General features: G+C 45.7%; 1 protein-coding gene across 4 annotated transcripts in view; it reads left to right on the top strand.

The window, feature by feature from the left end:
* Positions 1-27,179, top strand: part of MYH10 (myosin heavy chain 10) — a 91,709-nt gene that overhangs the window by 45,515 nt on the left and 19,015 nt on the right. Inside the window, exons 6-24 of one of the 4 annotated variants that reach the window (XM_048323836.1) lie at positions 2,552-2,581; positions 6,206-6,298; positions 9,706-9,769; positions 11,533-11,631; positions 12,518-12,661; positions 12,959-13,054; positions 16,509-16,627; positions 17,055-17,207; positions 17,584-17,757; positions 19,032-19,205; positions 19,980-20,094; positions 21,119-21,181; positions 23,518-23,711; positions 23,955-24,076; positions 24,408-24,477; positions 24,575-24,735; positions 25,301-25,409; positions 25,501-25,632; positions 26,452-26,658. In XM_048323836.1, coding sequence (XP_048179793.1) covers positions 2,552-2,581; positions 6,206-6,298; positions 9,706-9,769; positions 11,533-11,631; positions 12,518-12,661; positions 12,959-13,054; positions 16,509-16,627; positions 17,055-17,207; positions 17,584-17,757; positions 19,032-19,205; positions 19,980-20,094; positions 21,119-21,181; positions 23,518-23,711; positions 23,955-24,076; positions 24,408-24,477; positions 24,575-24,735; positions 25,301-25,409; positions 25,501-25,632; positions 26,452-26,658 — 2,319 coding nt within the window. The remainder of the gene's footprint in view (positions 1-2,551; positions 2,582-6,205; positions 6,299-9,705; positions 9,770-11,532; positions 11,632-12,517; positions 12,662-12,958; positions 13,055-16,508; positions 16,628-17,054; positions 17,208-17,583; positions 17,758-19,031; positions 19,206-19,979; positions 20,095-21,118; positions 21,182-23,517; positions 23,712-23,954; positions 24,077-24,407; positions 24,478-24,574; positions 24,736-25,300; positions 25,410-25,500; positions 25,633-26,451; positions 26,659-27,179) is intronic. The other 3 variants (XM_048323837.1, XM_048323838.1, XM_048323840.1) reach the window with 3 other exon arrangements.

The following is a 27,179-nucleotide window of genomic DNA, read 5'->3' as shown; positions in this document are numbered from 1 at the left end:
GCCTTAATAGCAATGTTTCCTGATTTTTGAGTGTGGAATCTGTAGCCCCAGTGTCTCATTTCCTGAGTAATCCCAAGATGTTGTCTTGGGCGCTGCGCTCGGATGTGTGGGGAGGAGGAGGTGGTGGTAGAAATGTGCAAGAGAAACTTCAGTAATTGTGGGATTTGGCAGAGCCAGGGGAGACCGCAGCAGCCCCTGAAATTGGGGATAGAGGCAGAGCAGGGGAGGGCAGGGCGAGGTGCTTGGCAGTGGGTTATAAACGAGAGCTCCTCTAAAGGCTGAAGGTGGGGTAGAAGTAAACCTGAATTTCTGGCTGCAGTGAGCTTGGTTGGGAGGCAGAGCTGGCACAGGGATGGTCCTGGTTGGTGTGAAGGAAGGGACAGAAGATGGAAGATATCTGTAAAAAACTGAAAGCTTTTGCTTCACCTTGAGCTCTAAAGAATTTGAGGGCTTGGGATGGTACTGTTAAGAACTTTAAAGCTGAGTATTTTGCCTGCTCCAAGCATATTGTGCTTTATTCAGGACCAGCTTTATAAAGACCAGCACTGTGCTTTGGCTCGGGCGCCTCGGGCCAGAGCTGACCCACGCTGGTGTGTGCTGGGCTGGGCAGCTGTGCCAGGCTCCTCAGCCACACAGGAGCCCCTCTCCCCTCCACTCCCAGGAGTTCTGTAGGCTCACGGCTGTGCAGGGAGGGTGTGTGGAGCTGCAGGGGAGGAAGAGAGCAAGGACAGGGAATAGGTGAGCATGGGGAGCAGGGTGATGTGTCTGCAGAGGGTTTGGACAGGTTGAGCACAGGGAGAAGGGAGGGAAGGAGGCTTCTGAACGGCTCCGTTTTGTGGCTCATCACTCCCCTGTGCAGCAGGAGAGGCAGGCTGAGAGAAAAGAATGAAAGAGTGTTTCACTGCCTGTGTTAGTGTCACTTTATTATGGCCAATCTTGTTGCAACCCCTGGGACACCTCCCACTGTCCCAGGCTGCTCCAAGCCCCAATGTCCAGCCTGGCCTTGGGCACTGCCAGGGATCCAGGGGCAGCCCCAGCTGCTCTGGGCACCCTGTGCCAGGGCCTGGCACCCTCAGAGCCAAGAATTCTTTCCCAATATCCCATCTAACCGTGCCCTTTTTCAGCTTAAGGCCACTCCATCGTTGCTGTCCCCCCATCCCTTGTCCCCAGTCCCTCTCCAGCTCTCCTGAGCCCCTTTAGGTACTGGAAAGGGCTCTAAGGTTTCCCCAAAGCTTTCTCACCCCAAACCGCCTCTGTTTTCACTCAAGCCCAGCTTTCATGTTGGTGCTATTTTAAACTTTAGAACTCATTATGGTACTTTCAGGTTAGTGATTGCTTTCAGTGGCTGCATAGCTGAAATGCTCAATTGCTTAATTTGTTTTATTAATTTCTAAAGAAGCACAATTAGTTTTTGAAGGACAGGATCTCAGGTAGGCTCACTCCGGCTGAAGCTGCCCTGGGTTTCCCAAGTGGGATTTAACTGCCCTAATTTAACCACAGGGAAGTTAAATCTGTGTCTGATTGTGCTCAGTTCTGTTTCTAGTAGGACAAGAGTGGACACCCAAGAGTGCAGTTCATCTTTTCTAAATATAAACAAATGAAATTCCTCTGAATTCCGAGCTGTTCCTGTCCTCCTCCATGATTCCAAGAGGGAATCTTTTCCTGGCAGAGTGCAGCTTTGAAAATTCACATTACTTACCTGAACAAGCCAAACCTCTGCCAGCTGCTTTGCAGAGCTCTGCCAGAATCTGTCATTCTGCACTAATAAAGTAAGAGTCACAGAAAGAGGGAGTGCATTTGGCTTGGTATAAAAATTTCTTGTTGTGTGTGTTTCTCCACAATATTTTGCCCCAGGGTCTCGGATATGAAGCTTAAGATTATTAAACTCACAGACTGAGCCAAGGAAGAAAGAAAGGAATTGAAAATTTCTGCAGAAGCTGTGCAGATTTGAATTTTGAAGGGTTTTTATTTCACTTTATTACCTTCACGTTCCTTTTGTCCTTCTTGCTGGCACAATTTCCAGTTTAAGGTTGTGCTTCTGCTTGTGGTGGTGCTTGTAAGAAAGAAACTAAGGTCTTGTCTCAAATGTGGGTTTGCATTTCTTAAGTGTTTGTAGCACAGAGCAAAACCAACCCCCCAGACTCCTTTGTGTGGCCTCCCTCGTGTTGTTCCATAACCTCTGTGAGTGTTGAAGGACAGTGATCATCTCCTCCATCCAAACGTCCTCACGGTGCCCAAGGCTGGTGAGAAAGGGACTTGGTGTTGGGGTTAATTTTGAAAGCAGTGCCCAAATAATGCAACTCCTGCCCTTTTCCTCGCTGCCCCAGGGCCGTCTGTCATCTTGGGTGTAATTAGTCCTTTGCCTAAACACAGGTTGCAGTATTTTGCACATGCCAATAACTTCTGTTCTAAAATGAATTTGGGCAGTTTCTATGAAACTTTCTGTGAAGTGAGTGTGTAGTTAAACGTGCTGACAGTGCTAATTTGGGATGTGACATGCAGCTGGAATGCCTGCTTGCTAACTTATCATTTGTTTGTTTGCAATGAACAGCCTGAATCACCCAAACCCGTGAAACACCAGGCAAGTGGTTTTTTTTAATGCTTTTAAAATCAAATAGGTGAACTGATGTATATTCTTCTCTTTGTGCTGATAATGTGGGAAACCTCGAAGAAATAGTCAGCTAATAGGAAATTTTGGAAATATTTAACTGGCTTTGAGAGAGGGAAGAGTGAGCAGCTCATGAGTTTCTCAGCATTTGCAAAGGACTTTTAACCACTTTTAAGGCCTGAAGTGAGAGGTTTGCCCTCTCTGCAGCCACCCTCCTCCAAAATACTGTGTGTGTATTGGGTAATGTGCTGCTGAGAGAGCGCAGAACACTTTTAAAATACTAAACAAAGCACTAAATAAAAGATTGGGTTAATGGAAGCTACAGAATTCTTTTGATTAACTGTTTTGTCTGAATATTTTTATAGCTTTGCAAATCACGAATGAAGACTTTGATCTCAAGTGTAAAAGGCTTGGCATAAGCAAAAGTCTTCTGAAATCAGAAGTTTCCCCTGACTTTCTAGGACAAGTGGTGTGAGCAGAGTGGGATCTGCTGTCTGAATTAGTGTTTGCTCATTTGAGCTCCAGCTGCTCTCACTGCTCAGCTTGGCTGGAGCTGCTGAGCAGGTAACGCTGCCCATCCCGTGCTCCCGATCCCCCTGTCCCTGGGGACAGCAGCAGTTGCTGTCTGATCCCACTTTTCTGGATGAGAGGAGGGATTGCAGTGCTCCAGTGCTGTGGGCTTTGCCTGCAGGAGGCTTAGGTGGAAGTTGAGGGCAGGGCTGTGGAAAGGGATAAATAATTGCTGCCACGAGATAAATGCTCCACTCCAACCCGAGCTGGTAAGTGATGCCTTTGTCTTGGGCACCAGCTTTTAAATAAAGAAAAAGCTTTGCAGCAGCTCCTCGGGGTGTAACCAACCTTGGAAAGTGAAGCAGCTCCCTTGGGTTAGTTCAGCTGGGTGAGTTCCCCCCCTTGCATTTCTCTGAAGCTGGTTAGTGCACTGTGACTGTGGTGCAAAGGGAAATAGTAAAGGAAGCTTCAGGTGTGGTATATTGGATGCAAAAAGCAATCCCTGGACAGCTGTGATGCCTCTGGCAGTGTGTGGTACCCTGTTAAAGCTCTGCAGCCCAGCTGTGTGTCTGAGCCCGTGGTCTCATTTTCAGAAGCTGCAGAGGTTCTTAGTATTTAACTTTACCCTCCCTCCTTGCACACATCAGTCAGTTCTAAGGGTTTTTATGGAACTATTTGTCAAGTCCAAAAGCAGACGGAGTGGTGTTTGCTTTAACCCTCCTTTTGCTTAGAGCTGGCGTGTCAGGGCTGACACAAAACGTTTGGTGGTGAACATTTTAACTGTGTCCGTGGAAAATGCTAATCCCGAGTTGCTGATACTGCGTAAGCCATGGAATCATTAACATCTCTGTTTCAATGTCGTGTGGAACTCCAGAGTGGATCCCTGTTGTATGTGAGTAGCATGGAGCTTCCCCTGCCTCCCCCAGGCCGCCCCCAAACCCAGTCACTGGGCTGCTGGTTTTTCTGGAACTGAGACAATAACCTGGCCTTGTCTTCGTGGTGCCCTGCATGAACTATTGCATGACCTCACTCTTCCCACAGTTCCCATACTGCTTTTTCCAAGTTCTGGGGAGATGCCTACGCAGGAGCTGTGCCCAGAGGCCAAACTGACACTCTGGAGTTCAGTGTCTTTGCAGAACACTGAGCTCTTCAAAAAGAGAATTGGTTTTGGCCGAAAGCAGTCCATGGAGAGAGGAAAACTCCTAAATCAGGAGCCTTTTTCCACAGCGAGGGGTTTGCTTTCCTTGGTGACAGCTGTGACGAGTCTGTGTGTGCAGCACCGAGCACTGCTCGTTCCCATGGTTTTCACCCACAGCTGAGGATCCAACTGCTTCCTTCAGCTCCTCAGGGATGATTGCAAAAGCGAGCTGCTGAGCCCTTCCTGCCTCCAGTCAGAGAATTTGGGTAAATGTGTTTAGTGCTGCCCTGCAGAGCCCCAGCCCAGGCGGTGCCTCCCAGGACAGACACAGCCGTGCCCATGGAGCAGCCGCTCTGCAGCCAGTGGATTTCTTCTCCAGAATATTTCAGAGTTGGATGTGCCAGCTGTGCCCCACTGGCTGCCTTCGCTGGACGTGCTGGGCTTTATCCCAAGATCAGTGATGGAGGAATGCTCCCTTGGATCTTGGTGTGCCCGCAGGAGCTGGCAGCGCGCTGGGAGGGGAGGTGGGAGCATTCCCAGCATCTGAGGCTTTTACATGAGAAACTTGGAGAATATCAATTGCAGGCATCTAGATTTTCTCCAGTTGCAGGTTTTTTGTCAGTTTAAACGTGCTTTTAACCTGTCACCGTGGCAGCCCTGCCGTGGCACCGCTGCGTGTGCTCTGGGCTAGCACATTTATTCCTTCTGCATTTATTCCTTCTTCACTTACTCCAGAATTCAGGGAATATGTAGTCCCAAAGGGAATACATTTGGAAGTAAGCAACTTCTGAGCATATAACTTGAGGTCACATGGAAGAAGGAGCAGCCATTTATTTCCAGGAGAGCTTGAAATATATTTCAATATACAAATAAAACTCTTTTAGGTGTTAAGTGGTGAATTTTTAGAGTTCCTGTCTAAGAATTGACCTCGTGTGGAAGCCTTAGGAGACTTAATGTTTCCTGTTCTTTGATGCTCAGTCTGGGGCCTTTATTCATCAAGACTATAAATAATTGGAAAAAGCAGGTTCATGAACACAAACGTCAGATTTGGAGACTACATTCCAGACAGCTTCACTTTCTTTTTTTTTTTTCCAAACCATCCTTCAGAGCAGGAAGACAATATATTTTCCTGTGTACATTTGTGCCTCCTGGGCTCTTGGAAGCAGCACAGACTTTTTTTGTTAGCAGACCTCCTCATGGACAGCACTTATAAAAGCTGTTGTGCAATTTCCTTGAGATAAGTACTTCAAATTCTAAATTCATTGGCCAGAACTTACAGAAACATTTAACAAATGCATTAAACATCCTGAGCAATGCTGGCTGGATTGAGCAACTTGAAAGTGATGTTTGTAATTGGCGTTGCTGAGTTCTGCTGTGCTGTTCTGGCCTTCTCAGGTGTGGGCAGGTCAGAGGTGTTGCAATGAGATGAGTTTCAGTCTGGCTGACTGAAGGGGAGTTTCACTGACCTGAAAGGAAGTTTGAAACTAGGTATTTGTAAGTGTGAAAATAGGTGTCCCAGCTGTATTATCAACATGAAGTTTAAGAATAACCCTGCACTAAAATCTTAAAGCAGTTAAATTGGTTTCTCCCCTTAAGCACTCAAGGTCTGTGCCTGATTTCATTAGCCCTAAATGTGAATTTTCTTTTCCATCTTCAGTGACTTTCAACATCCATCAAGTCCTATCTGGTCCCTGCTCTGTGTGTGTGTGTCTGTGTGTGTGTTTTAATAAACAAACCCCAGCCAGAAAAACACCACCAAAAATCCAGCCACGTTCATCCCTGGATGGAGGAGACTCGGCAGCTTTGGGAGTGAGGGGAAGGATGAGAATCCCCTTCTGGAGGTGGTGGCACTGCCACAGCCAGGGGAAGTGACTGTCAGGAGAGGCAGAATGCTTGACCCCTCTTGCTCTGTGATAAATGTGTTTATTTCTCTGTCTGTGTGGTTTTAGGGGGAGCTGGAGCGGCAGCTGCTTCAGGCCAATCCCATTCTGGAATCCTTTGGGAATGCAAAGACAGTGAAAAACGACAACTCCTCCCGCTTTGTGAGTACCTCCTTGTCCCTTCAGAGTCTGTAAACCTGATTGCTGCTTATGGAGAAACTGCCTTTTTTTAGGTACTTCTCTCATTAGTGTCAGAAGCTTTCTCTGTTCTCTTCCTCCGTGAATCCAGGTTCTTTCACAGTGCCTTCTGCATTTTTGGGGTCACTGGACACCTCCTCACTGGCTCTTGGCAAAACATTATTTTATTCTAACTCCAGCCATCCCTGAGCTGACAGCAGTGCTCATAATCTAACAAACATCACTGTGCTGGGGAGCTGAGCTGGGGCTTGTGTGCACAAATCCTGCTGGATTCCTGTAACGTGGGAAGGACTGTGGCATCTCCATGGAACTGGGGGAGCCTGCAGCCTTCTTGTCCATAGCTGTGACTTTATCAGTTGATTGGATTGGAGAAAACATCCTGAATTTCTACAGAAACGCAGAACTTGCATATAAAACCCATCTAAATTTACTGATTTACTGCAGGAAAGTCAAAAAGCCACTGTGTGACTTACTCCAGGTGTCAGGCACTGCTGTAGCTGCTCCATGTTTTTGTTGGGTCCCTGCCTCCTCTTCACAGAGTGTTTTGGTGGCTGATAACCACTTCTGATGGGTTCCATTGTTTTAAAAACTGTGGTGGAACTCAGGGTGAATAAATAGCTTTTTACCACTTCTTAGAACTTCTTTTCCTTTGGAAAAAAAAATAAAAAAGCCATCTCTTATTTCAGGGGGAAGATGTTTTTAGTACAACTTCAGAAGTGTACAGGAGGTATTAAATCTTTTTTTCTTGCGAGAACAGCACTAAAATCTCAGAACAAATGAAAGATTTCTTGTCTGCCTTTGACATTTCAACAGTTGCTTGGATTTATAATGCATGAACTCAACTCCAGTGATAAGAACTCTGGAAAACTGGATGACTAAATCCATCAGCCCTTTCAGCTGGGAAGGGAGAGCAGAGTTTTACGGAAATTCAGCTTTTTTAATTTTATAGCCCTGTTATTTATAATATTGCCTGGTGCTTGTAGAAGCTGGGTACAGGATTTATGATATCAACAGGTTTCACTGCACAATGATTCTACTTTGTTACCTGTCTTGCATCCATCAGAGGCTGTACTAATTTAATGAGAATACTTTTTCCCCTAAAAGATGTTAGCATCTGGTTTGTGTTATTTTGAGCTCTGCATTGCCATCATGAACATAATCACTCCGAGGGCTCCAGCTCTGTTTTCATAAAGGAGCAAGTATAATTCATTCCAGATGGTCTCATCTCATGCAGAAAAAAATAAGCTTTAACAGCCATTTTAAGACCTGACTTAAAAAATCTCTCTCCTCCCACCAAGTGAGAGGTGGTGTTGTTCAGCTGTGCAGGCTTGACAGCCTTGCCCTGCTCCTGATAACACCAGGGAGGACCCAAATAAGGCCAGTGGCCAATGGATTTTATTTTGTCCCCTTTTTTCTTCTACCAAGGGCAGTTCTCTTGTGTTGTAGGGAATAAATCTCTGTTTTGCATTGGATAGGAGGGTGAGCTTGCTGGATTTATGTGGCACCACTAAATGCTTCCCTCTGATGTGGTTTTTCCAAAGCCCTGGACTCAGTGCTGTGATGGTGTCAACAGAATTCAGCCCTTAGATGAGCATCACTGCAGCCTCTGAATGCTAAATTAAAGATTCCACAGCCAGATTTGCCAGTGCCAGCTGAAAGGCTGTAGTAAAATTGTGCTTTTAAGAAGATGGAACTGGACAAGGGACCTCTCCAGTGATGCCTGAACTTGGAAGCAGGGAGTGTGGGTCCCTCTTCCGATGTGTCACCTTGTTCAGTGACTGCATCTCCTCTCAGTTACTTCTGCTGGTGGAGCTGCTAACTTGGCAGCAGGAAATGAGTTAACTTCTAAGGGTGAAATGGAGCAAAATGGTTGCAAATTCTATCAGAAAAAGCCACTGCCTAGAGCTGATGTAATGCTTCATGTTTGTTTTTACCTGTGCCATGGCAAGTCCCAGGCTTTCTGTGCCCATTCTGGGTGAGGTGTCTGTTGCCATTGTTGCCCTGCTGGGGCTGACGTGCCTCAGGTATCTGTTCTGCTGCCTGAGTTTCAGTAAAATGTCAGTTCATTCCTCGTGCCAGGTGTAAATACAGCTTTTGGGGATTGTTGCTGAGCAGAAGGGAGAAATGCTGTAGGAACAGGCTGGGCTGAGGGTGCTGTGTGTCTTGGTAGCCAGAAATCTGAGTTCAGGAGCTGCTCCCTGCAGGCCAAGCCCTGTTGTGGTCCCCCAAAATAATACTGCTTATCTTGGGCTGTTCCTGTCAGACAGGTACCCTGCAAGTTGTGGAGTAGAATATTTAAGAAGAAAATCAGTAGTACAGTCCTGAGCTGAATGGATCTGCCAGGAAAGCATTGACTTTAACAAACTGATAACACCAGTCAGACTGGAGATAAGGCAGGGTTTGGATCCAGACTGCAAGAGCAGTTTCCAAAGGGCTCTGTATAAGATTTTAGTAGGTGGCTGGGTTCAGATACCATCTGGAGAAGTGCTTGGACAGGTGATAGCAAACTTTGTCTGTTCCCTGATCTCCAACCTGTCCCAAAATGATGTGTGTGGATAGAGGGGTGTGGAAGGTGGATGCAGTGAGGATGGAGAGCCCAGTGTAGGACTGGATATTCCCACTGGTTGTTCACATTTTTGCAGCCAGGGCAATACCAAACAATTTCATGAGCACAAAGTGGAAATATGGGGATGATGTTAAAAGTGGTCCAGCCCCAAACCAGAGCCTGTTGTCCTGTTGGGAATGTTTGTAGGCAAGTGACAAATCAGATGGGGGAACTGAGGTGACATAAAACTGGAATAAAAATCCGCTGGCAACTGCTTTATTTCCAAGAGCTGCCCTTCATGGAGAGCACCTGTGGGAAATGTGCTGTTTATTTGAGCTGTGTGTGTGAGAAATGGGTCTGTTGTTTAATCTGCTCCTTTCTTCACCAGCTGCTGGAGAAGGGAGACCATGGAGGCCTTTTGGAAAAGGAAGGAGAAATCTTTTGGGCCAGGCAGTACCTGAGGTTCGGGAGTTGAAGCCCCTTCAGGCACCAAAAAGTGCCACAGAAATGTGCACACTTGGAATCTCAGCTTCCCACCTCAGCCAGAGTGTTTGCTCAGGGAAAATTGAGCCTCTTGTTCCGAGGAGTTTTTCCTAAGCCTGGATTCCAAATATATCTGGACTAGGAGTTCCTTAGTCTTTGGAGTGTGTTTGTGTGCAGCGTGCTCCATTGGAATGATGGCTGAGCACAGGGAAGGTGAAGGGTTTCATCTGAACTTGGGAAATCCTTGATCCATGAATGCATTTGGATTATGTTTGATACAGACAGCATTGTCTTAGTTAAAAAACAAAAATCAATTATGAAAAAAATCTTCTTTTCTTTGCAGGGCAAATTCATCAGGATTAACTTCGATGTCACTGGGTACATTGTTGGGGCCAACATTGAGACCTGTATCCTTTTCCTGCCACATCCTTGCAAAATGCAAGTTCCCTGCTTTGTTTTGCTTTTAACCCTAGAATTCTTTGGAATGCAGAGGAAGGTTGCCACACTTGGACATTCCTTTGACAGCATCCATCCCTTCCTTGGTTTCAAAGCAGCCGATCAAATATCTCAGATTCAGCGGCTTCCTCCTGCTTGGAAATCCTAAACTCCCAAATTCCACACTCTCAAACCTGCTGGATTTTCAGCCTGGCCTTAAACCCAGGGTGTGTTGAAAAGGGAAACCATGTAAAATGTGCTTGCTCTGGGAACATTTTTGAGAATCCCCCAACGCCTTCCTAAGGAGAAGCTGAGCCTCGAGTCGTGCCAGGAGCTTGGCTGGGAGCAGCTCCTGCCTGGAGAGGGATGCTCCTGATCCAGTGACAGAGCTGGGCCACCTCCTGATTGCTCAGCCCTTCTAGATACCCATGAAGGTTCAATAACACAAGATCTTCTATTACACTTAATTAATTATAATTAATACCAAAGCCAGTTCAGTTTTAGCTCGAAGATTCGTTTCTATTTATGAGTGTAAAACCAAGTAAAAATACTGGCACTGAAAGCCCTTCCCTGAAGTTGTTTTCTCTGTGCTAAAAATGTATTGTGTGATTTTGTGTTCAGCCTGTTCTCTGGGAGAACAGCAGTGGAGTGGTGATAAAATGGTGAAATTGGAAGTCTTGGTAAGCAACACAAAGTGAACACTGATGATAAACAATGCTGTAGTTAAGCTTCCATTTAGTTCCTGTGTTTTTAAACAGCTTGACCTGAAGTGCATTAAATGTTTGGAATTGTCAGAAAATGTGATTTCCCAATAAGGCTGGGAAAAGATCTATAGTTATTCAAAATATGCTGCAATGATAAGTGGTGTTTTTTCGTTCACCACAGCACAGGAATGAAGGCAGCTTTTAGGAAGGTCCAGATGAATTGTTTTGCCCAGAGCTTTGTGAAAACAGGAGGATTTAACTCTTGGAGAATTTTTTCTTCATCACAGGGACTCATCCTTGCCAGTGTCATTTCAAATCCCTGTCCTGCATTCGCTTTACAGTATGGAATATCAAGAAATAAAAAAATTAAATAAGATTACAGCTCATGGCACTACCTGCTGCAGAAATTGAATTTGGGAGCTGTTTAAAGGCAGTGTGGATTGTTTTGGAAAAATGCAATGCTTGGAAGAAATGACAAATGCACTTTGGATGATAAAGGACCTCTGAGTTCAGCTATGACCTCAGTAGAAGTGATGGAGAAGGATGGGAGCTCGCCCTCACTGGAACTGCAGCTGATCCAGGGCAGACAGTGGTGGCTGCACAGAGCAGGGAAATGCAGGGAAATGCAGGCAACAGCCAAGGGATGGCAGTGCTGAAGTGTCAGGAGTTTGCTGAGATGAAAAGTGCATTTCTGCCAGTCTCAGCTGGAAACCTCTTACTTACTAAAAGTTCATCTTGGACCTAGTCCAGTCATAGAATCCCAGACTGGTTTGGAGTGGAAGGGGCCTTAAAGCTCACCCAGTCCCGTGGGCAGGGACACCTCCCACTGTCCCAGGCTGCTCCCAGCCCCAGTGTCCAGCCTGGCCTTGGGCGCTGCCAGGGATCCAGGGGCAGCCCCAGCTGCTCTGAACATTACTCCTAAAATTCTCTTTGGTCTCAGACTAATTCCATATCCTGCTCTGGAGCTCTTGTTTGCTCTGTAAGTTTTGAAGCAAAGATTGCAGGTGATCCTTGACTCCAGGTGTTCCCAGACTTGCTGGAGAAGTCTCGTGCTGTCCGTCAGGCCAAGGATGAGCGGACGTTCCACATCTTCTATCAGCTCCTGGCTGGAGCAGGAGAGCACCTCAAGTGTAAGCTGGAATCTCAGCTGGCAGACCTGTTGGGTGCTGCTTTTGTTATTTCAGTGGGGCAGGACGGGTTTGAATTATTCTTTGGTCATGAATGGTGAGTTTTAAAAGAGGGAGAGGCCAGGTAGCTCTGCTCTGAAATAACTCCTGTGTGGCATCAATGTGCTGGGGAGCCACTCTGGTGTTTCAAGCAAATATCTCCCCCATGCCAAAGCCCAGTTTGGGCAGGCTCTGGCTGGGAATCCCTGGATTGAGTCTGCAAAGTTCCCAGCTGAAAACAGCCAGCCCTGGTCAGCAGTGGCAGCCTGATCTCCTCCAGCCTACAGAGAAATTTAACCCAAACTTAATGAAACCGTGGCGCTTTCTTCAGGCCATTGCAGTGCTGGGGTGGTTATCTCAACTCTGTTTGGGTATTTTTTCACCTCCTTGGGAATTTCTGGTAGGTTGTGATAAGTGAAACTGATAGAGATACAGACTTCAGAGAATTGATCCACTCCTCCTGTATGAGATAAGCTGGTGTTCAGCATCCTTGATGTGCTGATCATCAATCCCTAAGTCCATCTCTGAGTCTGTTACCTTTCGGTAGAGATCCTCCTTTTAGGATATTCCAGATGGGGATTTGAGATCTGGGTAATGTTCTGTGGGCAGGCTTAATGCATTAAAGAGCTCATGGAGGTTGCTGCAGAGAGAGAGTCTGAGTCTGGCCTCAGCTTGGGAGGTGCACTTGTGTTTTTAGGGTTTCAGAAGCTGCTGTCCTGGCTGGTAGCCATATCTGAGGAACTGATTTCCTAAAGCAGAGCTGGGGAATGGAGTGAGAACAGAGCACGGGTGGGTGTGAACAGCATTTCTGAGCTTGTTTTTCTGTCTCTTCCCCTTCCCCCCAATACAGCTGACCTGCTGCTCGAAGGATTTAACAACTACAGATTTTTATCTAATGGTTACATCCCCATCCCTGGGCAACAAGACAAGGATAACTTTCAGGAGACAATGGAAGCCATGCATATCATGGGCTTTTCACACGATGAGATCTTGTGTAAGTTTTGGAGCCTCTGGAATTTTCAGAGTGTCCTTTTCTCTCTTACACACACACACTCTGCTAATTTAATGTCACCAAATTTAATGTTGCTTCAGTGTCTTTGACAGCCTGAAGAAAATGTTTTCTTAACTCCAACTGGAGTTGAATTCAAGCCATTTGCCCAAAAAGCTCAGTACAAACTGTATTTCCTCCCTGAGTTTCTCCTTGGAATTTGGAAGGAAAGAGACACAAGAGAAATTAGTTAAGCTGAGCCCTCTGCCATTAAACTGATGCACATGTCTTTTGTTATCACAGCCATGCTGAAAGTGGTGTCCTCAGTGCTGCAGTTTGGAAACATTTCCTTTAAGAAGGAGAGGAACACAGATCAGGCCTCTATGCCAGAGAACACTGGTGAGTTGCTCACGTCTGGACCGTGTCCTTTGACTTGTGCTGGAGTTCTCTTCCTGCCCTTTGTCCAGTGCACATCTCGACAAGCTCAGAGCAGTGCTGAGCATCCTTGGCAGTGCTCTGGGCCAAAATGAGGCCAGGCCTGGGCTGATGGCACCAACAGGCAATTACTGAACCTCTCCCCTCCCATCTCCTCCTGCAGACAAATGGACGTGTCCATCAGGGGAATTTATGCTGTTTGCACTGCTGCTAAGCTTTGAACAAGTATTTTGGTTGTAATCTTGTTTATTGCTCTCTCCAAAGACTTAAGCCCTAGGAAGAAGTTCATGCTTAAATCAGTTTGTTTTCTTTGGTTCCTGGGAGCAGTTTTGTTGCCAATGATAAGAGCCCTGGAGCCAAGCACAACTTCCATGGTGCAATGGCTGAAGACAGGAATGCTGGATTTAGCACAGGCTGGTTTCTGGAGTGTCCCAGCAGTGTGGCTGAGACTGAATTTATCAGTGCCTGCAATGCAATCAGCATTTTGAAGGATATATTTCTTCCCCCACCCAAAAAAAAAAAGCTGCTGAGGCATACTTGAGGTTTTTATTTAGTACTTTCCAGTGCTTTCAGGGAAAGGCAGTTTGGAGAACTGACATCAGTTGGGAGAGCAGTGGGAACCACCATTCCCAGGACCTGCTGCATGGACATGGACAGCTCAGATTCTTGTCTGGGTCTCATTCTGTAACTGTCCCAAATTGCTGAGCACATGGGTCACTTGCAATGCCCCAAATTGTCCTTTCTGAGGGCAGTGGCTGCTGCCCAGGTGGGGGTTGAAGGTCAGTAGTTACTGACTTGGCATTTGGCACTTTTTGTGTTGCAGTGAGGAGAAAAGATGGGTGAGGGATTAATTTTCTGGGCTTTTACTGCTGGTTTAGAGAACCCACCTGGGTCCTTGTCCATGTGGAAGGTGGGATGTGGAAAGATAGAGATGCTTCTTGGCTATCTTCATTTTAGTTGCATTACCATTGGTTTTTAGACATAAATTCTGAACTACAACCCTGGCTATAAATAGATTGATACTCCTGGGTATTTACAGTACTGGATACAAATTCTGGCTCATAAAGCCAAAAGGATGGACAGCTCAGATCACATTTAAAGCGTATTTTTGTCCTCTTGTATTTAAAAATTTGAGTATATGGTCTATGTTACTGCATCTTTCTGAAGAGGTTGAGTGAACTGATCTCTCTTTCCTTGTCGCCTGCATTGTCACGTGTCATTGTGAGGGGTTTCCTTGCATCCTCTGGAGAAATCAGTGTGTCCTGATAGTGCCTCCTCTTGTTTGGAGGCTGGGTGTGATACAGGCCAGGTATTGTCTCCATGGATGGGAAGGAGCTGCTGTGGGCAGTGGAGATGGGAACCAATTCAAAGAACTTGGGAAGCAAATTCTCCCCCATAGATGGTGAATGTAGATAAACAAATCCTGGTCTCAAGTACAGATACCAGAGATGCAGGGAAGCCACAGAGCCTTCGTGGGTTAGGAGGATGAGAAGCTGTTCTTGGAGAATCATTTCATGCTCACCAGATTGGGCAGGAGCCTTTCTGCTGAGAGGGCAGAAGTTCAAAGCAATCTCATGAAGTTCATGTTCACCTCTGATAGGAGCTTTTCAGTATCTTGGCTTTATAATTAATTCGGAATTTTCTATCCAAACTCCAGCAGTAATAAAACATGAGTCAGGACAGTCAGGGTTTTCTCCAGTCACATCTTTTTAATGGTCCTTTCTCACTATAAACAAACAAGGAGCTGCCCCTGCCCGTGGCAGGGGTTGGAACTGGGTGATATTTAAGGTCCCTTCCACCACAAACCATCCTGTGAGCCTCAGATGAATTACACTTATTTTAGAGTGCAAGATGAATCAGGCTGAGACAGTGTGACCCACTCCTACCCTTAGATGTGACAGAACAGTGGAAGTGGGATCAGTTTCTCAGAGGAAGCTCAGAAGTGCTTGGCTGCAGCCTCCTCCAGGGGCTCAGTAGATGGGATGCTTAGGATTACACCTGCTGTGGTTTATTGGTATTATTCTCCCCTAAACTACAGTTTATTACTGACTGGAAAGGTTGGGACAATAAATTCCATGTTCCTGGTTTATGAAAGGAGCTGAGCGTGGTGTTTGGAGTACTCTGGGAGAGGGGACCCTCCTTCCTTTATGGTATCCAGTGTGTCACTGCACCCAGCTCATGGCTACTTAATATTTTCAAGTTCTTGTTTTGTTTTGTTTGTTTGTTTTAAGGACCCTCATAGCACTTTCTCCTTGGCCCCAGAGGCTGTGAGTTTTGTCTGATGTGCTGCTGCTCACTGGTTTTATACTCAAAGCACAGAAATGCTCCTGTTTGTAGCTCAAGCAGAAGGAGTGCTCAGTTTGTGACACTCCCCTAATTTCACTGCTTGTGTGTCAGGTCATGAACCCTTCTAGCAAATACACGGCCAGACAGAGAATCTCAACATTAAAGGGCAATAATGGTGGTTTTAACACTAAAGAAAACCATAATGCAGCAGAAACTCTCATGTATTGGTTTGAAAATCTGTTTTATAATGCTGATTTGAAAAAACAGCTTTTTCTTTTCATTTTGACAGTAGAAGAAGCTGTCAGATGACAAAGATAAGGGGCCAAGTACTTACTGGGTGGTATGGAGAGCTTCCTGCTAAAGGGCAGCACTTCCCTGGACCTAAAAATACCTTTGGCGTCACTCTCATTTTTAGAAGTGTGGAATCATAACCACCCAACCTCCTGGGCCACGTGTTCAGGGAAAGGGATTGATGCAACAGGAATCTGTAGGGCTGGCGTGGGTAATGCACTATTTAAATAATGGAATGGCATCAGGAGGGTTCTTGCTGTTAAAGTGCACTGATGCCTGTGGTGTTATTCTGTATAAAATACTTGGAATCCCGGCATGGTTTGTGTTGGGAGGGACCTTAAAGATCATCCCATCCCACCCCTGCCATGGCAGGGACACCTCCCACTGTCCCAGGCTGCTCCAAGCCCCAATGTCCAGCCTGGCCTTGGGCACTGCCGGGATGGGGAGTCCTCAGCTCCCTGGACACGGTGACAGATCCCTGTTTTGTGCTGGCACAGCCGCCCGGATTGAAGCAGCTTTTAAGCCGACTTTAGGATGATGGATTGGATGTGTGACGTCCTTTCTTCCTGGGGATGAGAAAGGAGATGTGTTCCCTTTTAAAGTAACAAACAAAGCACTTGTACCTGAGCTGGGGGCCGTTGATGAGCTGCACTCCCGTGGAATCCAGTGGTCCCCAAGGACATCCAGCTGTGTCCCTCTGGAGAGTCTGCCAGCCTCGGGGACAGAGCCCCTGAGGGCTGGGGACCGTCCCAGGGCGCTTGTGCAGCTCCTGAGGTGCCAACTGCTCCCGAGGTGCCCGGGCAGGGTCTCAGTGCTCCCTCCCTGCCTTTGTCCCTTGCAGTCGCACAGAAGCTCTGCCACCTGCTGGGAATGAACGTCATGGAGTTCACCCGGGCCATCCTCACCCCTCGCATCAAAGTGGGCCGGGACTACGTCCAGAAAGCCCAGACCAAAGAACAGGTAAGGTTTAAAAGGTGCTTTAAAGACCAAGTGAAGCTGGTCCTCATTAGCTCCTAACAAAGAAAATTGGCATTGAGTGCTGCTTTGTTTAAGCTTTACTGTCTTTATGAAATGTTCTTATATGGTAAAAATCATTTGTAGAACAGAAGAAACCTTTCCCTTTCCTTGACTTCCTCCTGGTTTCATCCTTTCATGTTGTGACATTATCAAATACTTGGAGACCTTTTGCTTTTATGGAACAGTTTAGAAAGAAATTCTTCTTAACATTGATCAAGCTCCAAACTGTTCCTACTGCTTGTTTTCATTCCTCGCTGGTATTAACTCCATCCAGCTTCTTCTTTTACTGAGTTATTTGTGATAACAGCCGTGTCTGTGTCCTTTTGATGGCTTTTCCAGGGTAAATAAATTTTCCTGTTTGGATTTGCAGGCGGACTTTGCAGTGGAAGCTTTGGCAAAGGCCACCTACGAGCGCCTCTTCCGCTGGCTCGTGCACCGCATCAACAAAGCCTTGGACAGGACCAAACGTCAGGGAGCATCTTTCATTGGAATCCTGGATATTGCTGGATTTGAAATCTTCGAGGTACTTGGAAATACCACTGCTCAGATTTCCCTTTTCCCTGTTTTTGTGGGATCAGGACACGCTGCAGAGGCACGGGAAGCAGCGTGTTCCGAGGTTACACGAGGGGTTTGTTTGGGGTGTACAAAAGCTTTGACAGCCCAAAATCACAGTGCCAAAAAGTCATTATTTAGTCTTTAATCCTTCTTCTACGTGTGGTGGTTGTTCCTACTATAATTTCTGTAATGGAGATTTGTATAATTGTTTCCCACTTTTCTTTAAGTTATATTTGAACTTTGCAGAGTTTTGGAGAATTTCCTTATAAAGTCAGATTTTTGACTCCCAGATCTGTGGTATCTTGTCACTGACTCATTCTTGAATACTGATGCTATTCTTGTAGCTGAACTCCTTTGAGCAGCTCTGCATTAACTACACCAATGAGAAGCTGCAGCAATTATTCAACCACACCATGTTTATCCTGGAGCAAGAGGAATACCAGCGAGAGGGGATCGAGTGGAACTTCATTGATTTTGGCCTGGATCTGCAGCCTTGCATTGACTTAATTGAAAGACCTGTAAGTTTGAACATGAATAATGCTCTGAGGAGGAGGGCTTGGACTGCTGAGTGTGTCTTTTGCTGCCTGCAAATGAGACATTTCTTGTGGAGCTGTCATTAAAAGGGAATTAACTGTAATGCTGGAGTTCAAATCTAAAATACTGTGTATTGTTAATAAATTTATCCAGAGGGGATTTTGCCCTTATGTCAGTGTAAAACACTGAGCTCGAGATGTGAAGCTGCTATTTTTAGACGTTTTTCCCTGGTACTAATGAAGTCATTAATCCTGTCCCTGTCACTGAACTGCGCCATTGTGGTGTCAGAGCTTTGGGACTCAGGTAGAAAGTCTTTCCAAGACTTGTGGTAAACTTCCTTCATTTGAAATCAATAGCAAAATTCCTGAAACTTCCTGTAGAGTAGAGTTTTCCCTCAGAAAACTGCCTTGCAAATAGGAAAGCAGGATCTTAAAAGTGGTTTTAGTCACTGTGGTTTTAACATCCTCCTCTGGCTGCTCAATTTATGGAAGCTGAAGAGGCTTTAAAGAGCAGGAGGAGCAGATGGGGAGAACAGAGACTGTTGAAAGTTCGTTCTTTCCATCTCAGAACCTGTGACCTTTAAAATTAAACCTGGGCTGTTGCAGTTACTCCTCCCTGCCTTTGTCTGTGTGTGTGTCCTGGGCTGCGGGTGAGCTCCCAGTGCTGCTCTGCATCCTGACCAGCAGAAAAGCTGCATTCCTGTTTTTCTTGAGAAAAGGGAAATCTTGTTTCAGCTATCAAAGGTCTGCACTTTGTGTGTGGAACTTAGAAAGTTCTGCCTCCAAGGAAGGTAAAATCTCCTCCCAAAAGCCTCAGGGGACAAGTGTGGCTCCTCAACGTGCACGTTTAGGCGAACAGCCAAAAATATCTCAAGTTATTTATTAATATAAAAGCAAACCTCAGTACCCCCACAATTGTTCTGTAAATGGGATGCCAGGCACATTGAAACATCTCTCTCCAGATGTGTGAACTTTGCATTCCCTCAGAACCTTTTGGGTATAAACCCTTACAAAGCAAGGCTCTGGTCAGCACCACCAGCTCAGTGGTGTCTCCACAGACATTGGAATGAGTTTGTTTGAACCAGCCATAACATCCCTCTCGACCTGGACTCCCCCACAGCTGGTTTTAACTGAAATGAGGTTTGAATCAGTTTGGATGATTGTTGTGATCTTCAGTGGTGTGTTGGAAATACTAAACTTTAAAATATATATGTATGTATATAAGCCACGAACACAGATTAAATCCAGCTGCATTTCAGGCAAATCCTCCTGGTGTGTTGGCATTGCTGGATGAAGAATGCTGGTTCCCTAAAGCTACTGACAAGACATTTGTGGAAAAACTGGTCCAAGAGCAAGGAACTCATTCCAAGTTCCAAAAGCCAAGACAGCTAAAGGACAAAGCAGACTTCTGCATTATTCACTATGCAGGGAAGGTAAGGGTTAAACATTAAATTCTTGTGTGGAAAGGTTGGTTTGGGGCAAGTCCTCTGCTTTCCTTCCAAAGCCTGGGTGCAAAAAGACACGACTTTTGCCTTGGTTGAAGCAGAGCCATGCAAATCTACACAGAGATTTAGCTGGACTTGGGGAATTTTAGGGCTCCCTGGGTTGGGATGAAACCCAGGTTGGTATCAGTGAGTTTTTAGCTGCTGGGCTGGGGTTTATTTGGAAACCACTGGGTTGGCTCTTTGCAGATAAGAGCTTTGTTTTCTTTATAGAACCAACTGTTTAAATGTAAATACTGTAGAGAAATTTAAAAAAAAAAATCATGCTGCAGCACATCCTTAATTTACTCTCCAGTAATTTAGATCAAGTAATTGGTATCTGTCCTAGAGCTGGTTTTACATCTTCCCAGTGAAGCCTTATTTTGGCAATAAACTGGGCAGCAAGTGAACACCCAGCTGTCAGTAAGCAAGAAGTCAGGTTGCTGAATGTTAAAGAAAACTCCCATTTACTCTTTCAAAAGCATAACAAACTTCTGTGGTAACTTTGAAGTGTTCTAAGGAGGCTCAGCAAGCAAACTCTGAACACCCAGGCTTGGTAAGGACAGGCAGGGTTGGACTCTGGGCTTGGAGGTCTTCTCCAACCTTTGTGATTTTGTGATTGTGAGCATTGACAGAAAGAGGAAAGCACCACTGTAGTTTGATGCTGGTAAATAAAGACCTAAAGCTGGTTCTCCTCTGAGCCTGTGCCCCTTGGCTGCTCTGCAGGTGGACTACAAGGCAGATGAGTGGCTGATGAAGAACATGGACCCTCTGAATGACAACGTGGCCACACTCCTGCACCAGTCCTCGGACAAATTCGTGGCTGAGCTTTGGAAGGATGGTAAGAGATCTCTGAGCACAGACTGTTGGGGATTTCACCTTGCTGGATGAGTTGTTTGGGGTTCTTTTTATGCCGGTTCCCTCCTCACCCTCCAGTTCTCCACTGTAAACACCGACAGCGTTCTCTCTCTTTATTTAGTGCCCAAAGTCCACCAGGGAAGCCGAGTTGCACCTCTGGTCCCTTGCACATGTACCATTTCTGAGTAGCTGCTTCTCATGTTCATTACTGGCACTGATCTTCACTTACTACTTGCTACTCTGTGTCCAGTTTAATGTAGAATCTTGTCCAAAACTCTGGGTTGGGACTTGCTGCAGTGGAGTCCTGAGTGTGACCAGCTGTAGTGGTTCTTGCTGTTGGTAAAACATTGTCTCCTGTGAGCACCAGCACAGTTCTTTCCTGTGCAGTGGTGGGTGGTACCCTGGAAATCCACATCTCCTAAAATTAATTTCATTAATAGCACTGCTGGGATATTGCATATTAAAATCCAGTCCTGTTTGAACTGTACCCTGCTGCTCAGCCAGCTTACCTGCACATCACCTGCATGTATTTATCAGCACTTTTACCAACTGACTCCAAGAAGCAGAAACAGCCACATAAATACTTAGCAGGGACTTTTCTATCCTGGTTTAACATCACAGTGTATTGATTAGAGTGTATTTACGTGTCACAGGATATAAACCCTGTGGTTTGTTACTTGAGGAGCAAATGAAGCTTGTGATGTAGATGGTTAATGCTGAGTTTCCCTCTTGGAGCAGCCACAAAGAGCAGCTTTAATGAGTCTGTACAGAACTTTTTGGTTGGGGATCTGCTCCTTTCCCTTGGAGGACACACACAGAGAATTGTGTTTTGGTCCAAACCCTGCTCCCACAGACAATTGAAATGTGCATGGAATATGTTGTGGCCTGACTGCTTTTGTAGCACAGTGAAGTGTGTTTGCAATTGATGAACCTGTTGTTTTTACTAACTCAAGTGTCTTGTGTATCTGCTCTTCTGTCTTTCTGTTTCTGCTGTTTCTCTGCCTTAGAGATTCAGAATATTCAGAGAGCCTGTTTCTATGACAATATTTCTGGTCTTCATGAGCCACCAGGTGAATGGATATAAAACAGTAGGCCTACTAAAGGCAGGGCTGTTGTACCTCCAGGAGAACCATTTTTGCTCGTAGGCTTGCATGAACTTCTCATTTCATGCTGAATTTAGGTAAAACCCCCCAGCCCCCGTGGGGCCCCCAGTGCCTTCCTGTCCAGCTGCTGCTGCACACACACAAAGCATCTCCAGTTATGCATTGCAGATGAAAAGGTTTGTTGCTTCCTAGTTCCATGAGGAGATGTAGAATTGCCTCTAAGTGACAATTCTGGTAGCTCCAAGCATTTGAGAGAATGCAAAAGCTTTGTAACACTATCAAGCTTCTTTCTGCAGTCCAACATTGACAAAACTCTGGGATGTTTTAGGACGTGGCTGTGTCCTTTTGGGAGGAGAGCTCAAGAATGTTTTGAAGTATCAGGATGAGTGCTGCAGTTTTAGTAGGGGTAGAAAGTGAAATAAACTCCTTCCAGCCTTGTTGGAATTGTTCTTTTATTTAAAAACATCTTAATTTTAATATTCCCCTTTGTATATAAGCTGCAGATGTTTTTTGAGGTATTGAGAAATCAAGAAATGCACTTGGAATGTCTTTGAGGACATTTTAGATATTTAATTCAACCTCCTCAGCCTTTTTGGATTCCTCTTCCCAAGTTTAGAAACACATGGATGTGAAGGTTGTGCCTTCAGATTTTGGGTTTATCTTTCACTGCTCCTGATACATCCCATCCCTGAGGAAACCAGTGGTGTTCCTAAAGGAATCCCTGGAGAGCTTTGTTCCAGGGGCTTCAGCAGGGGGTGGTGGTCCAGTCATGCAGTTCCACATTTGCTTTAAACCTAGAGGCAGAGCTTACATTTAACTCCAATAATCCTGTTTGAAGTATAAATCACCCTCTTAGAGCTGGAGCACAGAGGGGAGCAAAACAAAACTGGGCCAGATCAGATCTGTTTGCCAAATTGTAGAAAGTACACGGTGGAAAAAAACCTGAGTGGTTGCAGCCCTTAGTGAGGCCTGGTGGCTGCAGGTTTCTGATATTCACAATCATTTCATCCTCTATAAACTGATTCCCTGTAATCTCTATCCCATGTCTGATTTGGGACAGAATTCTGCTTCAAAAGAAATATTTGGGATATGATCTTATAAACACCTTGCCACCGACTTATTTCTCCAATAAGTTTAATTCTTGTGTTCAAAACCCTGTGGAGGATCTGGGCTCTGCTCTACATTCAAGACTTACAACTGATTATTCAAACTTGCTGCCCTGTGTTTTTCTGCTTTTAATTTTCCTTTTCTTTATTTTTAATAGCCCTTTGGCCAGTTGAATATTAGGAAGAAGTTAAATAGTGTCACTTACTTGTTCTGATAGCAAAGCATAATTCCCTCTGCTTTGGTTTAAATGAATTTGAAGATAATATGACAATCAAAGCTGTAGCCTACAAATAGCTGCTTGTTTCTGGCTGGCCAGCTTGGATTTCATGGGGAACCCACAAATGCTGGGATTTGCTCAGTCCTAAGAAGCACCAGCTGTAATTATTGAGGTGTTAAGCCACCTGTGTATTTTTTAGTGAACTGTTTGCATAATTCTTGACGTGCACATGGAATCACCTTCAAGGTTTTAATGACGGCAGTCACATTTCTAATTGTGCTTCTGAAAAACAAACCCTTGAGGTCCTTACCCAAAATGCTCAATAAAATCAAAGAAAAAGCTCTCTTGTGGTGCTTTATGGCAGCTTTGAAGTGCTTTAGTGTGGAGTTTTCCTGGTTTGAAATTTGTCTTTTGGGTAGGGAGGTGTTTGCAGGTGTATTTAAAAATGGGAAGAACTCTTCCGAATAGCAGCTGAGCAGAAGTCTGGCAGACACTTCTTCCCCTCTTGTCACTGAAATAACCCTATTTCCAACTATTCTGTAAATTTCTATTAAAACATGAATTAAACTCAGGTTTAATCTATCTCATTGTCATAAGTGACCCTTCATTTTAAGCACATATGCACAGATGTGTAACTGCAAATGTTCAGCCCAGATATTGTGCATTGTAAGAACTCAGGTAGAAAAGCTGCCTGGAAGCTGGGAATTCTCTCTCCATATAAAGTTGACTTAAATACAGAAAGCAGCTTTCCTGGTCATGTAGAACTGCAAGTAAAGAGCTGGATATTTCAGTCTGTACCTCCTGAAGCTACACTCTCGTGCTGGATAAGTTTGTGGCTTTTGGTCCCCAAGCTTGTGCACAGTGTCCCCGGTCCTGCTGCGGCTGCCTTGTCCCGCCAAGCTTCCGCTGCTGCTCCTCCTGCAAAGCCAGCCCAGCCAAGCCCGGGGGCCACTCAGCCCTTCCCTCTTGTCCTTGCCAGTGGATCGCATCGTGGGGCTGGACCAGGTCACCGGCATCACGGAGACGGCCTTTGGCTCTGCCTACAAGACCAAGAAGGGGATGTTCCGCACCGTGGGGCAGCTCTACAAGGAGTCCCTCACCAAGCTGATGGCCACGCTCCGCAACACCAACCCCAACTTCGTGCGCTGCATCATCCCCAACCACGAGAAGAGGGTATGGGCTGCAGGCCACTCCTCATTCTTGCTTTTTATTACTTTTCACCTGCACTAAGTCCTGCATCCTGTCTGGGCCTTCCTTTTCCGATCACGGTTTGGTTGTCACGCTGAGCAGCATCCTCTCAGAATTCCCTGCACGTCCCCTGATTCACACAGTTGGCTTAGGAGAGTAGCCTGAAAAGCTGAAAGTACAGTTTTCCACGAATACAAATTAAAACCATCCTTGTTTTGTTTTGTCCAGGCTGGAAAACTGGACCCACATCTGGTTCTAGATCAGCTCCGGTGCAACGGGGTTTTGGAAGGAATCAGGATCTGTCGGCAAGGATTCCCAAACAGGATAGTGTTCCAGGAATTCAGGCAGAGGTAACAGCAGGAACAGGCTTTGAAGTTCTTAGGAGCTAGAGTTCCTTGTTAAGTAATTGAAGACCCCACACTCCTCCCTTCTCCTCCAACCCAACTTGAAGCAAATCAAAACCTCTGTGTGAGGCCTTGAACTTCAAGTGTTTAACTACTGCAGTTTATTCTAAAGACAGTAGGGAAGGGGAAACAATCCCAAATTGGCTGCTGGAAAAACTTGCTGGAGAAATTCCCTAACTGTGCACTTGGTCACTACAGTTTATGCTATAAATTTATGCTATAAATCACATTGCTTGTTGTTGAATGTAATCTTTTGTTTTTTTCATTTGCCTTAAAGGTATGAGATCCTCACTCCCAATGCAATTCCCAAAGGTTTCATGGATGGTAAGCAGGCCTGTGAGCGTATGGTAAGTGTTCATAGCTAAATATTGTCAAAACATTGAAGAATTCCCCAAAATGGTCCTTTTCTTGGTGTAACAACAACATCCTTGCCTGTCTGTTTAGATCAGAGCCTTAGAGCTGGACCCCAACTTGTACAGAATTGGACAGAGCAAAATCTTCTTCCGAGCTGGAGTCCTGGCTCACTTGGAAGAAGAGCGGGATCTGAAGATCACGGACATCATCATCTTCTTCCAGGCAGTGTGCAGGGGATACCTGGCCAGGAAGTGAGTGTGCTCCTGGGACTGGATCTCCCTTTGGGTCTCTAAAACCTCCCTGATAGGGAGCTGTGCATTAAAACTTCCATTTCAGGAGAGGTTTTCTGAGTATGTTGCCTGAGGAGCTGTAGTTGTATCCTCGGTATTAAGTGGATTTTTGCCTGGGAAGAATTTGTACCTTCATTCCTTAACGATATCTGCTTTTCTCACTCTTGGCTTTGTGGCACACACAGCCCTTTCCAGTGCCTGCACATTCCTTTGTGTCCCACTGGAGGTTCCTGGAAGTACTCTGGAAAGCTGCTTTCTAAAAATTAAAGTAGCTAATTCATTCTGATTTTGTCTTTTTAAGAAAAAAACCTGTTGAGAGTAAGAACAAACAGCATTTTTAATTATTGGAAATGGTGAATCCAGCTCTTGCTCTGACTGTAGGAGCAAGAGCTCATAAATTCAGTGTGGTTACTGAAACTTATAAATAAGCCTATTTATGGTCTGCAAGTGTTGTAGGGTTGGGTAACCTAAAAATTAAATGATGGTCAGCTGTATTTAACACAAACTTTTTTTACTCTGTGTTCAGGGCCTTTGCAAAGAAGCAGCAGCAGCTGAGTGCACTGAAAATCCTGCAGAGGAATTGTGCTGCGTATCTGAAGCTGAGGCACTGGCAGTGGTGGAGAGTCTTCACCAAGGTTCCTCCTGTTCTGTTCTGTTCTGTTCTGTTTTATTCACCTATAAATAGATGAGTGCAGGGTCTCAGTCTTTCATTTCAAACCTTTGCAGGTGAAGCCTCTTCTTCAGGTCACTCGTCAGGAAGAAGAACTTCAAGCCAAGGATGAGGAGCTGATGAAGGTGAAAGAAAAACAAACAAAAGTGGAAGCAGAACTTGAGGAAATGGAAAGGAAGCATCAACAGGTTTGTGTGCAGGATCAGCTTTTGATATGGGGGACATGAACTGTGCTCTGTCCTGTGTGAGGGAGCCAAGCTGGGGAGCAAAAGAGAATCAGGTGAGCTGGTTCCCACTCTGCTGGAGCATGGAATAGGAAGCTACAGCACGAGCTGTTCCTCCAGGGATGCAGAAACATGTTAACAAAACTGAACCTTCTTTGGTGGCCTTTCCTGGTTTCCAGGAGAAATTCAGTGGCAGTGTCATCTGTGCCTGGGCTGGGCAAGCTGTGGGCAAACACCTGGAGCAGCTCTACAGATTTGGTGGCTTTCTGTGATGGCAGAAATTTAGTGGATAAGGGAAGAGCAATTTTGGTGTCATCTACCTGGACTTGTGCATTTGGCACTGTCCCACAGGACATCCTGGTCTCTAAACCAGAGAGACATGGAGTTCATGGATGGACCCCTCAGTGGAGAAGGAACGGGCTGGATGGGGGCACTCCAGGAGTGGCAGTCAGTGGCTCCACGCCCAGGGACAAGTGGCATCCTCAGAGCTGGGGATTGGGACTGGCCAGAAGTTCTGGTGTCTCCAAGTGCCAGGATCAGCCCATGGCATTGCTCTGCCACTCTGCAGGGATCAGTGCAGGGAGCAGTCCAGGAAATGGTGCTGGAGCCAAAGCTGCTGCTAAAGCCTCTTCTGAAAGTCTTTGGGTTGGGATGTTGACCAGGGAGTCAGGAATTGGAGCAGAACTTGGCCTTTAAGTACCTCTGTAGCTGCCACAGGTGTGATCTCTCACGAGAGACTCTGGAGTGTCATTTTTCAAGCTTTGCTGCCTTTTGTATTTGCAGGTACTGGAGGAGAAGAACATCCTTGCAGAGCAGCTCCAGGCTGAGACAGAGCTCTTTGCAGAGGCTGAGGAGATGAGGGCTCGCTTGGCTGCCAAAAAGCAAGAGCTGGAAGAAATTCTCCATGATTTGGAGTCCAGGGTCGAGGAGGAGGAGGAAAGAAACCAAATATTGCAGAATGAGAAGAAGAAAATGCAGGGCCATATCCAGGTATGGTTCTCAGTGACTGGAGATGGAAAAGGGGGATGGGGAAGCTCCCTCAGCATCTCTGCAGGACAGAGGAATTTGGCTCCTGAGTGGAATAAGATGAATTTTTTTCTCTTCTCTCCCTGTGTTCAGTGTGATGAGCTTTGTGTGGTCTCCAGGCAGGTGAGGGTGAGGACAGAAAGTCAGGATGCCCTGTCAGTGTGTGCTGAGAGATAATTAAAGGCAGCAAAGTGCTGCTGAGAGGGCAGGAGCCAGGAATGACTGCATGGGGCTTGCAGGCTGATGGGATGGTGTCACTTGTGGCAGAAATGTTGGTTTTTGACTGAGTTCCAGTGAACATCATGAAGAATATTCCTCATTTCACTTTACTAAGACAGTGTCATTTCCTCCAAGTTACTTGGTTGAGGTTTTTTTGAAAATCAGATTATTTAGATGCTTCCTTTTAAAAAATGGTGTCCCTGAAAAAGGGAGTAGCTGAGAACTTAGCTGTCTTTCAAAATATTAAAAGTAGTTGAAGAGGAAAT

The sequence above is a fragment of the Corvus hawaiiensis genome, chromosome 19 (assembly GCF_020740725.1).
Source record: "Corvus hawaiiensis isolate bCorHaw1 chromosome 19, bCorHaw1.pri.cur, whole genome shotgun sequence".
NCBI classification, from domain to species: Eukaryota; Metazoa; Chordata; class Aves; order Passeriformes; family Corvidae; genus Corvus; species Corvus hawaiiensis.
This window is presented reverse-complemented; position numbering and strand designations above follow the sequence as displayed.